Source organism: Pectinophora gossypiella, chromosome 6 (assembly GCF_024362695.1).
Source record: "Pectinophora gossypiella chromosome 6, ilPecGoss1.1, whole genome shotgun sequence".
Classification (NCBI taxonomy): Eukaryota; Metazoa; Arthropoda; class Insecta; order Lepidoptera; family Gelechiidae; genus Pectinophora; species Pectinophora gossypiella.
In genome coordinates, this window is record NC_065409.1 from 13150680 (window position 1) to 13162848 (window position 12169).

A 12169-nucleotide genomic window follows, 5' to 3' on the forward strand; every position below is an offset into this window, starting at 1 on the left:
TTATTACGCAGTTGTGGGGGCGTTCATGTGTCTGCTTTCATGGGAACACTTTATGAGATGATGTCCGCAGATCGTCCGCAGCCGCCACCCGTCGTGGCCGCGTCACGCCGGCGATATGGGAGACATTAGTGTATCGATGTTGCAACTATGCACTTTGGTGTCGCTTGTTTGGCACCCTGCATGCGACCTCTGGCTTTACTTGTTTGTCAGAGAACTGTCTAACTGTCTGTTTATGCCTCCTTGATGTTTGTGCATGTTAGTCGAACTTTGCAACTTCCTTTATTTTAAAAACTATACAATACACGTCAATGTTAGCGCGCTGAACCTAAAATAGTATAAAACGATTACGCTTTCCATGTTAGAGATTTAAGTCGACCATATTTTACTGTTGACGGAGTTTATACGTCAAGAATTATATTAGGTAGTAGGCGTTGTAGGTATAACGAGCGACGGCTTTGTCGCAGTCGATTTTGACGCGAGATTAGTCCGAATTAAGGAAAGCCCGGCGGCACCCCCCGCCGCACCCCCTCACCGCCCTCCAGGCGGCTCCACAGTACTCACCAGAACACATCTTGACTTTCAAATAACTTTCTTAATATCGTGCAACAAGTACTCCTTATACCTAGAATGAATTATCCTAATAATTTTAATTAAAGTAAGGAACACAAATTAATCGCCCCGACCTCTTCATAGTTAAAATTCATGTCGCTCAAAATTTGTTAATGGTGGAACTAAATTGTTGAAATTGTCCTCTCTTGAAATAAAATGTCTGCGTAGGCAGAGAATAAACTGACTCACTAGAAATTCTTGGCTGCTACAAATAGCTAAAACGGTACAATGGAAATAGTAGTAGGATCGGAGTAGCAAATAAGTATGCGATGAATTGTTGAATACTGGAGCCAGAGGAGCTCCTTAGGCATTGTCTAAGTTGAAAAGAGTGGTCGTTAACGAGGTACAAAGTGGTGAGATGAAAGAGCTACATTTATTGGGATATTGAAGGGGGACCCTTGGCGTGGCCCTCAGCATGCCCCGCGATTAGCCATTGACCCGACCCAAATTGTTGGGAGGAGGCCATCGCCGACGTTATATCGGGCAAGTTCACGATAACGTTTTATTATGTCTACGTCTAACAAAGGGCCTAATTTGCTTCCTCCCACTTGATTCTGCCACCTTTATTGATGGTTAGCTAGAAACGAAGGCCCAGTAAGTCAATTTTCATTAAATTTTCTCCAGTTTTCATCGTAAAAACATGAATATTTCTAACAATGATGGCATAACTATGCCATAACTGCAACATTGCAAGAACTAATTTTCTTCGCTTCGACTTTATGGTACCATTAAAAGTGGCTCCACGTCGGCACGCGTTAACCGTTCAATAATTTACATTTGCCTACGACAATATTTCTGGCTCAGTTTGAGTCTAGGTGTACCTATATTGAAACAAGCGGGAATATTAAACATGTTGTTGACAGAACATTATTTATGAACAATCTTTCCTATCCTATGTAAATCGTCGCGAAACAAAAATACTTTACCTTGTCAGAATGCTGTGATTTCCCCCGGGACGCCATCGCCATGTTGCTCAATTTGTTCCTTATCGACATGCTATATAAAAGAATAAGGTATAATACTACATACAGAACGGCAACTCTTCGCTCCCCACCAGCGGCTGACCTAGGTTTACCTCGCTTCCCCTCGGTCTTACTTTAGTCTTCAATAGTATAGGCGTCAAACGCGTCACACACAGATGCGCGTGTACGATAACGACGTGTAGTGTCTGTATAAAACGAGGTTTTTGATATGAAGTGTCCGGGTTGTGGTAATACTCAGAATATCTGCTTTACTTTTATTCTCATACTTACTCCTTTACTACACATTCTTACAAGCAACGCCATATGCTCTTGATAACTTAGTCAAATTATATACTTTTTACGAAAATTCTCAACGATTTTTTTAAAGAATTTGTATGGAATTACTGGCGTAGTGACGTCATCAATAAATGCGGCCAAACATGATACTCATTGTAACTTAATTCATATCATTTGAATTAAAATTCGAACATAAGTTAAAAAGATAAATAAGATTGTTTTTTGGTCATCTTAGAGTGGATATCTAGATTATCATTTTATAATTTATTTTTGACCCAGTAACAGCTTACGTAAGTTAGCGATATACATAAGTCCTAACTGGATATTTAAGGATATTTTTGTATTAACGGTAATGAGATTGACCACCCGGTGAGAGTCGTGGTAGCCCAGTTGGTAGAATGCTTGCCTCTCCCTTTGAGGTCGCAGGTTCGAATCCAGCACAGGCCTAAACCAATGATTGTCGAATTTGTTTTCGAATTCATGTTTGGATCATAAATGATTATTACGTGCTCAGCGGTGAAGGAAAACATCGTGAGGAAACCACATTCCCGAGAAATGAATTTTCGCAGGTATGTGACTTAACCTTATAGGGTTGGTTTTCCCTTCGCGGGTTGGAAGGTCAGACAGGCAGTCGCTTCTGTAAAAAACCGGACCTGTCAAATCTTAAGGTTAGGTTAGCGAACCCTGTGAGAAACGGGATAATGCGGGGGAGATGATGAGTTGACCACCGGTGTTCGAAGATCTACCGCCCAGTCAAATACCCTATTCTGCAATAAAACAGAATACGCCGGAACAATTTAAATTAAGCATTAAGTCAACAATTTTATTAGTAAAAGTTTGTAACTCAAACGTTATAAAAGTGTTTTCTTTGACACTTCTATATTTGCGGTCCGGGAAGTTGCCGCAATAAAACTTTGGAATGCCTGAAACTTCAGTCTTAAGACTTCGACAAAAGTACCGTGTCAGAACCATATTCAATTATTGTTTGCGTGTAGAGATGTCTTACATTGTAAATTACGCTCATTCAAATGGCATTTTAAGAATTTTAACTAGGGAATGCAATCCCGACTCGAGATTGCAAATTCGAGATCCCGCGGGATTGGAAATATCAATCCCGCGAGATCCCGCAATTTTCGGGATCTCGTCTAGTTCATAAAAATATGTAAAGTTAGGATGGCTGAAAACGATGAAAACTGCTTGTTTGTGATGGTGAGGTTAATTAAAACAAAATATTTTTTGAAAGAAAACATGTTTGTTTTCTTTCTAATATTAAAGAAAGAAAATATTACTAATATTAAAGAATAAAGGTGTTCCTTTATTCTTTAATATTAGTAATATTAACTAAATAATTAAGTTTTCTTTCTAAATCAGCATAATAAAAACAAAAAGTATAACTCAAGGAGATTCGTCTAATCCCGTCAATCTCGAATGAGATCACGTCATATCATGCTTCGAGATTGATCACGAAAAATTTGACGAGAACTCGCAAGATCGGGATTTCATTCGCTAGTTTTAACACATTGAAACTTTAGCTTGATGCAAATTAAATACAAATAATATAATAATAATATAAATATGCCTTAGGGTTTTATTTTCCATTTCTTTCGTTATCATAAAGCTAACGGGATCTTCCAAAAACACGCAACCCCTCAAAGTGGTTTTACTTTAAACCTTCTCGACCGACGAGAGTAGTTATTTCATTACGCGCACTCAAATTATTTACATATCCTTTAGACTTTGACCCGCCTTATACCGGCAGATGGGATTTGCATTCGCACTTTTTCTTGGTTCTTTATGTAAACCATTAAAAATAGAAACTAGAATAAATATCGTCGATTCGGACATGCCCTTCGAAGCGGAACATTATTCAAGCCAATGAAAGCAATATGATCCCATCAAAAAGGTATCTTTACAAGCGAACGATATAAAATCACGGCGCGGCGCTGAAAAGCGGAAACATCTGTGAATGAAATGTGCTCAGTGAACGTTATTCATGTTTTCAGAGGTGAAAGATGATTGCCTAAATATGATTCGACGTGATTCCGCCGCGGCCCGCCACACCAAATGTTCCATCGTCATTTATTACTCGAAAGGATCCTTTTCCAATTTCCTCGGAGGTATTTTAGAATAATTGATAGATTCCTTTGAGAAGAATCAATGGAACCTATTAAATTTTTCTCGCGAAGGAATAAAGGGGATCAACTTGGGCATTGAATGGGGAGTGAGAATTTGAATTTATTTAAAAAAATCTGCTCTTCGTTGTCGACCGGTGTACAAACATTTTTCTACAACTCTTTCTAAGTTTAGGTGACTTATTTAATTAGGAAAAAATATTTACAAAAATGGCTGCCAAACACGTAGCTCACTATCAGCAAGCAATCATTGTGTTACTAGCTGACGTTAATAACATGGTAAGCTACACCGACCAGTTTCCATGAATATTAAATCGCCATTGTACAGTACAAATTTAATTTTATATCATATTTTATTAAACGAATTGTTTAGTTATTTATGAAGTCAGTATTTAGTTTATTATTAAGTTGTCCGTGGAAGTGCTGGTTTGTCTTTTGGATTTAATGTCCCATAAAAGATGTACCTTACTTTACACGACATGTGGGATGTCCTTGTAGCGAAATGTCCCTTATCATTTTCAACGCGATAACAAAAGTTCTACGAGTTTCGTAGACGTCTGCTACGATAAGCTCGTAGCAATTACCTACGAGCACCTGCTACGGCTTTTTCGTATAATAGAGATGCCACCATTCACGCGAATCTATCTACCTTTTGTTATTTTTTTGTTTACCTACGTTATTATTTATAACAATGTAGGTGAATTGTAAATAATAGTCATAAAGCAATGAATATGTCTGCAACAAAATATTCGTTAAAAGACCCCTTGCGTGATTATTACGACACAAACATTGTCATGTTTATAGATTATGATTATTGATCGTACAAACCCAGCTATCGTGCCATTTAAAGCTATATGCGAAAAGGCACCTTATGTGAGTGTCCTACTAAATATGTACGCTGCTATAACATTCATAAATGACGAAAATAGTCGTACTGCGTACATGAACTTGTTATAATACACTTTGGTTGTTATGAATCATAAATACATACGACCACAAATAAGGAATTCTTTAGGCTAGAATAATATACTCGTATTAAATTGTATTTTATTTTTACGATGCCTATTGTTTACTTGGCTGGCTTTTCTGCAATAATTCCGTCCGTAAATCGCTTCCACCGACCGCGTCTGTTTTCTCTCGCGTTAATTACATTTACAAAGACCCAACAAATTAATGTGCCTTGGCCACATCTTTCTATATGTGTATATTCTTTATACGCAGTTTCGTTCATAGAAAAATAATTACCGCCGTGAGAAATAATCCTATAAATATGTATAAAAAATTGTTTTCTGTATTACGGAACGGAATAATAAGATATTGTTTTATTATTTATTATTCGAGAAGAGAAAATAAATTTGTATAATATTCGAACAATAGGGCTGATATTGTAAAGGAAGGTGCGCGCGAGCCGTTGACGCGACCAAGTTATTAGTTTGGTTGTTCATAAATTGTGGCTGTTCGACCCAGTTCTTTTGTAAGTGCTTTCAGGGCGACTTTGATACTTAATTGATGTTATTGTGTGGGAAAATGTGGGACTTATTCTGAGAGGCCAAACTTCAAGTAATACACTTACCGATATGAGAACTTCCTCGAATCGATAACAAATTAACAACAGAATTGAATACGTGATTCAAATGAGATTTCAACTATAATAATATTGCGCTGGTATCTATAACTGGCCTGCAAGTGGTAGTTCAGTTTTCATAAGCGTTGCACAAGTTGGAGCGCAAGTTGCAGCCTTTGCTACGAAAATTCCACCGCGAATTTCTCCATCCACATTTTCACAAGTATGTAAATTGTAAAGTTACTCGGATACTTCGGGAATATCCGTTTTCTTTGCTGTACAAACTGAGTTTGCTTTTGTAGAGATATTTAACTGTTTGTAATATTATCTTAGGAAATAGTATATACGTCGCAAGTCACGAGCCTTAGCAACTCCCTTGGATCCATACCTGCTCGCGGCAGTGTTGGAAAGTCCCAAATTTCAGGCATAACCCGAGCGAGCCAAGTGCCGTTAACTTTGAAAGTAGGTATAATAGTATGTCGGGCGATAATATCCCGCTGGGGAGTGTCGGGGGAGACAACGAGGTACCTACATCTGTAGCACCAGTACGACACGAGCCGACTGCTACAATATTTACACTCGCTCCTTACACTCAACAAGTTAAACACAACTTAAAACCCCTTTACAAATTGACAATCCAATTTCTCAACTTTAAAAGCAATGCGTTTATCTAATACGCAGTCGTCGTTAGCTACCGTGACTGTAATAGATTAATTAGACAGAGGACAAGCGCAAAGGACCCTTGACAGACCTTCGACCGGACAAATTGGCGCCCACGGGACACGGTCTCCCGTCTTTACAACGAAAATAATGGCTATAATACCTCCCAAGCACGAACTTCAAGTCTTCTTATTATACTTTTAATAAGTCTGGCAAGCAGTAAAATGAGCGGTGAGTTTGCAAATGAAAATTCTTGCTATATATTAATGTTTTACGGCGTGTAAAGCCATTCATCACGCCCTAGAGAGAGTGGCATCACAACGTTGCAAAATGGGTCATTTCCTCGGCGAGGCTTATTTACGCGACTAAAAACAGCAAAATAATATTTGCACGAACGAGCAATTCACTCGGTCGTCCGCGTATGCACACAAAACAGTTTATGCAAATCGTCAGTGGGTTGACCAAATCCGATGGACCGTTTAGTAGAGACGAGCGTGAATACGTGAGTCTTTATAGGGCTGCCGTTTGCGGTAAATGCCCGATTTCCTTTGAAATTGCGGTCATTCTAAGGCCTGCTCCACGTATGAATAGAAAATGGACTTTGTATGAGCGTTGTGTATTTCTGTGCGCCGCCGGTTTGGCTCTCTTTAAGATTTTATCTTACGACGTAATGAGGATAAAACTAAGTATAGAATTTCGAGGTATATGCCTACCCCGACGGGAAATAAGCGTGAATTTATGTATGTGTTGTGTATGTAAGTAAGAATATACAAAGCAAATTGCGGGTGACGTAGAAAAGACTATGTGAATAAACAATCCGATCCTCTAAGCTTGTACATTGGAAACATTTGTCACCCCTAGAGGCAAGCGTTCAAAATTACCCGACAGTCGATTGGGACACAATTCGGACTGCGTAAACTTTGGGGACGTATTTTCAAGTAATAAATTGCCAATCTAGGTGGATGCCCAACGGTTTGCTTGTTTGGTAATGCCATGGTGTAATAAAACAAGGTATGCTCAATCCTATGAAAAGCCGCCATTGCTAGCCGTTTGATGACGTAAGTGTTATAATGAGTGTTACCATTAAATTGGCATCTCGACTTAAATGTTATTATTGAAAATTAAGCGAATTACTGACTAACGTACCTAATTACTAGACACATAATATAAAAATAATTAAAACTGTAAGTAAATCTTTTACTAAAAGTTTAAAATTGCCTTGCAAAGTAAATTAAAAACATTAGTCGTGGGTAATTTATTATTTACAAAATGGCAATGGAGGGTGGGTTGACGTCAGCCCGACTAACCTTGAAATGTTAGCTGTCACTTTTGAGCATACCTGGTTTTATTATACCATGGGTAATGCAATAGCCGTGTCGAAATGGGACGGCATCCGGCAGAGGGCATTCTATAGTAGTCCTAAACTTTACCCCGTTTTTACTACCAGTCAACGGTTTCCTCAACTTTCGTTGATTTATACATTTTCTTTTTTCAAGACCATGAATTCCATAGTTTTTTGGAACTACGTATATCGTGCAATGTGCTTAAATTGTTATCACAGCTGAAATGTTCGCCTATGTTCTGCACCACGAATATAACTCGCTGACGATTCAATTACAATTCCTAAATCACGTTCTGACATTATACAAACGTTCATTCGGATACAATATTCAGGAGAAATGAAAATAGGAAAGTGTCTGTTAAATTCATGGAAATTGGCTACGTACCAAAATGCTTTTTTTATGGTAAATTCTCTGTTAATGTTATTCAAATATGGGCTTCGCTCCTCTGTTGTTTTGAAAGCTTATATACGTGGGAATAATTTTTAAAGTGATGAATTTAGAAACTCCGTAATCTATCATGACGTTGCCAAGGGAATTGTTGAACAATTTGTGGCTTTAATCTTCAGAACAATGTCCTTTTGAAAGGACTTATCGAATACTTAGAGGGATCGTCAACGATCGTATCATTCAATTGTCGCTTGTGATCCGTTATTGATCAGCTTTATTTGCAGCGGTCCCTGACAGTCGTTAAGTGCTCGTTTCACGGCTTTTGGCATGTGTCCTAATCCTAAGTCGCATGGAACTCGCAAATGGCCACAAAAGGATCCATTCTTGGTACAAATTGCGCCATAACCGATAGCAGTTCTAGTTTTCATGATTTAATACTGCCGCAGCTTGAGTCCTAGACGGTTAGAAATAGTTATAGGAACATTTGAATTATCGTTATCAGTTGTTGAACTTTGAGAGCGCATTGTTCAATTTGGGGTACATTTTACTTGCCAATGCACTTAATCACAAAAGCAACGCTGAGTACAGAAAAATATATATGATTGATATACCCATCACCAGCACCCGCAGCATACTTAAGATAAAAAGTTCGGCAGTTCAAGAATCAGCGTGAACTGCCGATAATCTCCACGTCACAGCCACTGGAAACGCGAATGAAGACGACACAAATCTTCCTAAGCCGATAATACGCGGACCTCGCGCTGCGCCTTACGTGATTTTTCTCAAACCGCCGTTATCGCCCGCTGCCATTGACAACAAGATTCATCTTATTGCGCCAGATCGGGAAGAGATATCGCTTCCATGCCTAATGATCAATTTATCTAATGAATAGCTGCGGATCCGCACTCCACTCACAACGGATGTCGTTGAGTACTCCAGCTCTTAACCTGATTCGAAGATGCTTCAATAAATCGAGGGTTGTTAATATTGCAAATTCGTTAATTTATACAGGAGCTGGTACCAACAGGGATACCGTGCCGTGTAGTATCTGACAAAAAACAACTAGCGAAATCCATTGACATAATAGTCTGCTCAACATTACAATGGCACATCAGTTCAACAATATTTCTAAAATTACATGCAATAAACACAAATGGAACTAAACAAAGACGTACTTAAGACGTATATTACTGTAACCATCTATCGTTATACGTACCGAAACTGGCCGTAACAACAGTTAAGGCACGAAGCTTTTAAGTGCGCGGAGCTGAGAAACATAGGTAGGTCGTTACGAGCGATTGTTTCGCGCAAGTTGCGGGCAGCATAAGGGCGGCACTAGAGGGCCACTGAGTCCAGAATTTAGACTAATCTACGGAAAAATCTCGTACATTGCTCACTATACTAAAAAGAGAATTGGGATTAATCTTTCTATTTTAGCTGTATTATAATAGCCGACTTTATTTTTGTAGATATTGAACTAATAAAATGTTTAAGTAAATCCTCGCCTTTCTTTACCGGACAATGTGTTTCCCTGATCTTTACTTTTCAAGAGGATCATTATAGACGTAAACGATAGAGTCGGAACTGCAATGGCAAACAATATTACTGTATTAACTTTTATTGTTGTTCTTTATTGTTAATTTATATCCCTGGTACGGGAGCTACGTGAATGTCGTATTATTAAAGTCAATACCTCAATCCGTACCTGGGTAACGGAAGTTTGCCGTGGCCGCGACTTGGCCCAATTGTTATTTGCCGACCAGATTACTTGATTGCCGATGTTCGGGCCCGCATCGATCGTAACAGCTAATTCAATTACAATAGACAGGCAATTAAGTCAGCCCACGCCCACATTCTGGACTCGCGAGGATTTCTGCCACCTACTGCTTTTTAGATTCTGAAAATAGCTTTACGATCCCCACGTTCGGAGCCTAGGCGTCGTATTCGCGACGCCTTGAATAATGGAAAGAAGATGATGACCAACATTTCTTTATCCAGCAGTAGAAGTTAATGGGTGGATTAATGGTCACAAAATATATTTTTTTTGTTGTTGACGAAAATGCCACGTCCTTCGAATAGTAGAAAGATGTTGCCGTAATAATAGAAAGGTCAGAAAGTTCGGGATTTTCTTTTCATAAAAGAATAAAGGGAATGGTATATTACGGAAACAAAGTTGAATAGAAAATGTAGAGGAATTTAGGAAAGATAAAGTTTATCTACGTTTAAAATGAACTTTGAACGGATTTCTTGCTTTTGACGCATGTGCACTCGCCATCGACAGGAAACTTTCTGGAAATCGATGCGTTTTCGTGGCTGCTACACGCAACAGGGAAGCGAAAGCAAAACTGCGATATTACAAAACTTCTACCAAAACACTATTTTACAAGTTCGACGACAGACTAAAATGAAGTTGGACGTTAATAGTTTGCAGCCAGAATTTATCATGTGTTCCATTCTCCTTCGTTCAATAAAGTTTACAAAAGTTGCGAACAGTGCGTAAATGAAAAATGGCGATTTAACATGAGTGTGTTGTTCCTTTGAGTACGAGAATATTTCCACAGTCTTTTCTTTCACACAAATCTTTTTTAACGAATCGATAGTGTGAAATCGCCATTTTATATTGCTCGCAATTTTTGGGAAATTCTATAGGCGAAGATAATTACTATCAATACATTCTATAGGACCTATAAGTTATCCTGAAAAGCTTATTAACTCGCCTCATATCTGATCTGTCTCTCTCATTCCATTTCTATTTCACAGTAATAACATTGTCGAGTAGGACATTTTGTACATAACCTTTAACGCAGCAAAGTGGAGGAACAATTTACTTAGGTCACGTACAGATAATATATCTATACTATTGTATTTATTTATGTACTTGATACACTAACATGTTACCATTTTTGTTTTGCGACAAGGTGATTAAACAACATTTGTAACAAACAATTTACTCGCAACAAATTATTTAAATTGTTGTGTTTTCTTGTCATTTGTTGGACAAAGTGACAAAACCTTCATCACAAGCAGGTGTTTTAGTGTAACTAACATTAAGGTAAGAACTAACATGTACATATAGAGCAGGAGCTCTTTAGGTAAGTAACAATAACTTTACAGCAAATCATATCAAGAACACTTTTAATGTTTGTTTTTTACATGAAATGATAGCAAAATGTTTGACAACTCATACAAATATCAAATTGGAAACGATAATAACAAAACTGGTTTCAAAAATTCATACACTCTTCACACATCTTCATTCACCTTTCTTATGCAGCGTCAGTCAAAAAATTCGAACTATTGCATAACAATTTTTCGTCTGACGCTGCGCCACTTTATTGAGAAATAACTTAAAACTAGGATGAGCGTTTGTTTTAAGACTCGTGCGGGACGGAAGGTTACTCCTTGTGTACCGAAAGGAACTGCTGTACCCACGACACAGGACCTCCTACTGACTCCTCCTTCCTAGTGTAGGTATCAGCGTCACACTAATAAACACTTTTACCTTTTCTCCGTAATAAATCACTAGAAATTGCTTACATATAAATTTTACCGTAGTTTTAAGTCTTAAGCTATAATTCAATGTTAGCTAATTAAGATTTATGTCGTAGCTTGAGAATAATGAATTCATTTCCTTTCCTTAGTGTTTTTTTTTTCGTTTGCTGGAAATAGATGTGCACTTTCTTCGTGTAGTGTTAAGTCCGCCTGTGCGCGCTTATTTTTGTATGAACTCTGCTACGTGCTTGTACGTTAGACGGCTGTAAATGTTTTTGTCACGATCAAATCATAAAAAAGTCAGCTTTATAGAAAATGTATTTCTCTAGCTACTTCTGTAGCTAGATAAATATTGGTCTTAATACTTTTTCATTTAATCACCAGTTTCCCAATTGTAACGTCTATTAGTATTCAAAAGAGAATTCTTCTGAATGGAGCATTTTTATTCTATAAAGCTGATCATATTTGACTTTGACCTTTATTTCATAATCTGTCTGTAGCAACAGTAAATGAGCCACTCGATAGTCTAGCACACCTCATTGTGTGGGTGATTTATTATGCCGGAATATATTCATATCTAGCCACCCATTTATTGCCATCGTCCACTTGGAGCAACACACTAAAGGACACAATTTCTTGTTTCAGAAACAAAGCACGAATTAGAAGATCTCATGGCTGATATTAAGAAAACTGCCAACAAAGTCAGAGGAAAGTTAAAACGTA

At 38.0% G+C, this 12169-nt stretch overlaps 1 protein-coding gene across 9 annotated transcripts in view; it reads left to right on the forward strand.

Annotated features, from left to right (window-relative positions):
• Window positions 1-12169, forward strand: part of LOC126367828 (syntaxin-1A) — a 72367-nt gene that overhangs the window by 41224 nt on the left and 18974 nt on the right. For 5 of the 9 annotated variants that reach the window (XR_007566515.1, XR_007566516.1, XM_050011595.1 and 2 more), the window contains exon 4: window positions 12092-12166. The exons of the other annotated variants lie outside the window; for them this stretch is intronic. Coding sequence is in view for 3 of the 5 variants with exons in the window: in XM_050011595.1 (XP_049867552.1) it covers window positions 12092-12166 (75 nt within the window). In the remaining 2 variants the exon portion in view is untranslated. The remainder of the gene's footprint in view (window positions 1-12091; window positions 12167-12169) is intronic. 9 annotated transcript variants of the gene reach the window in all.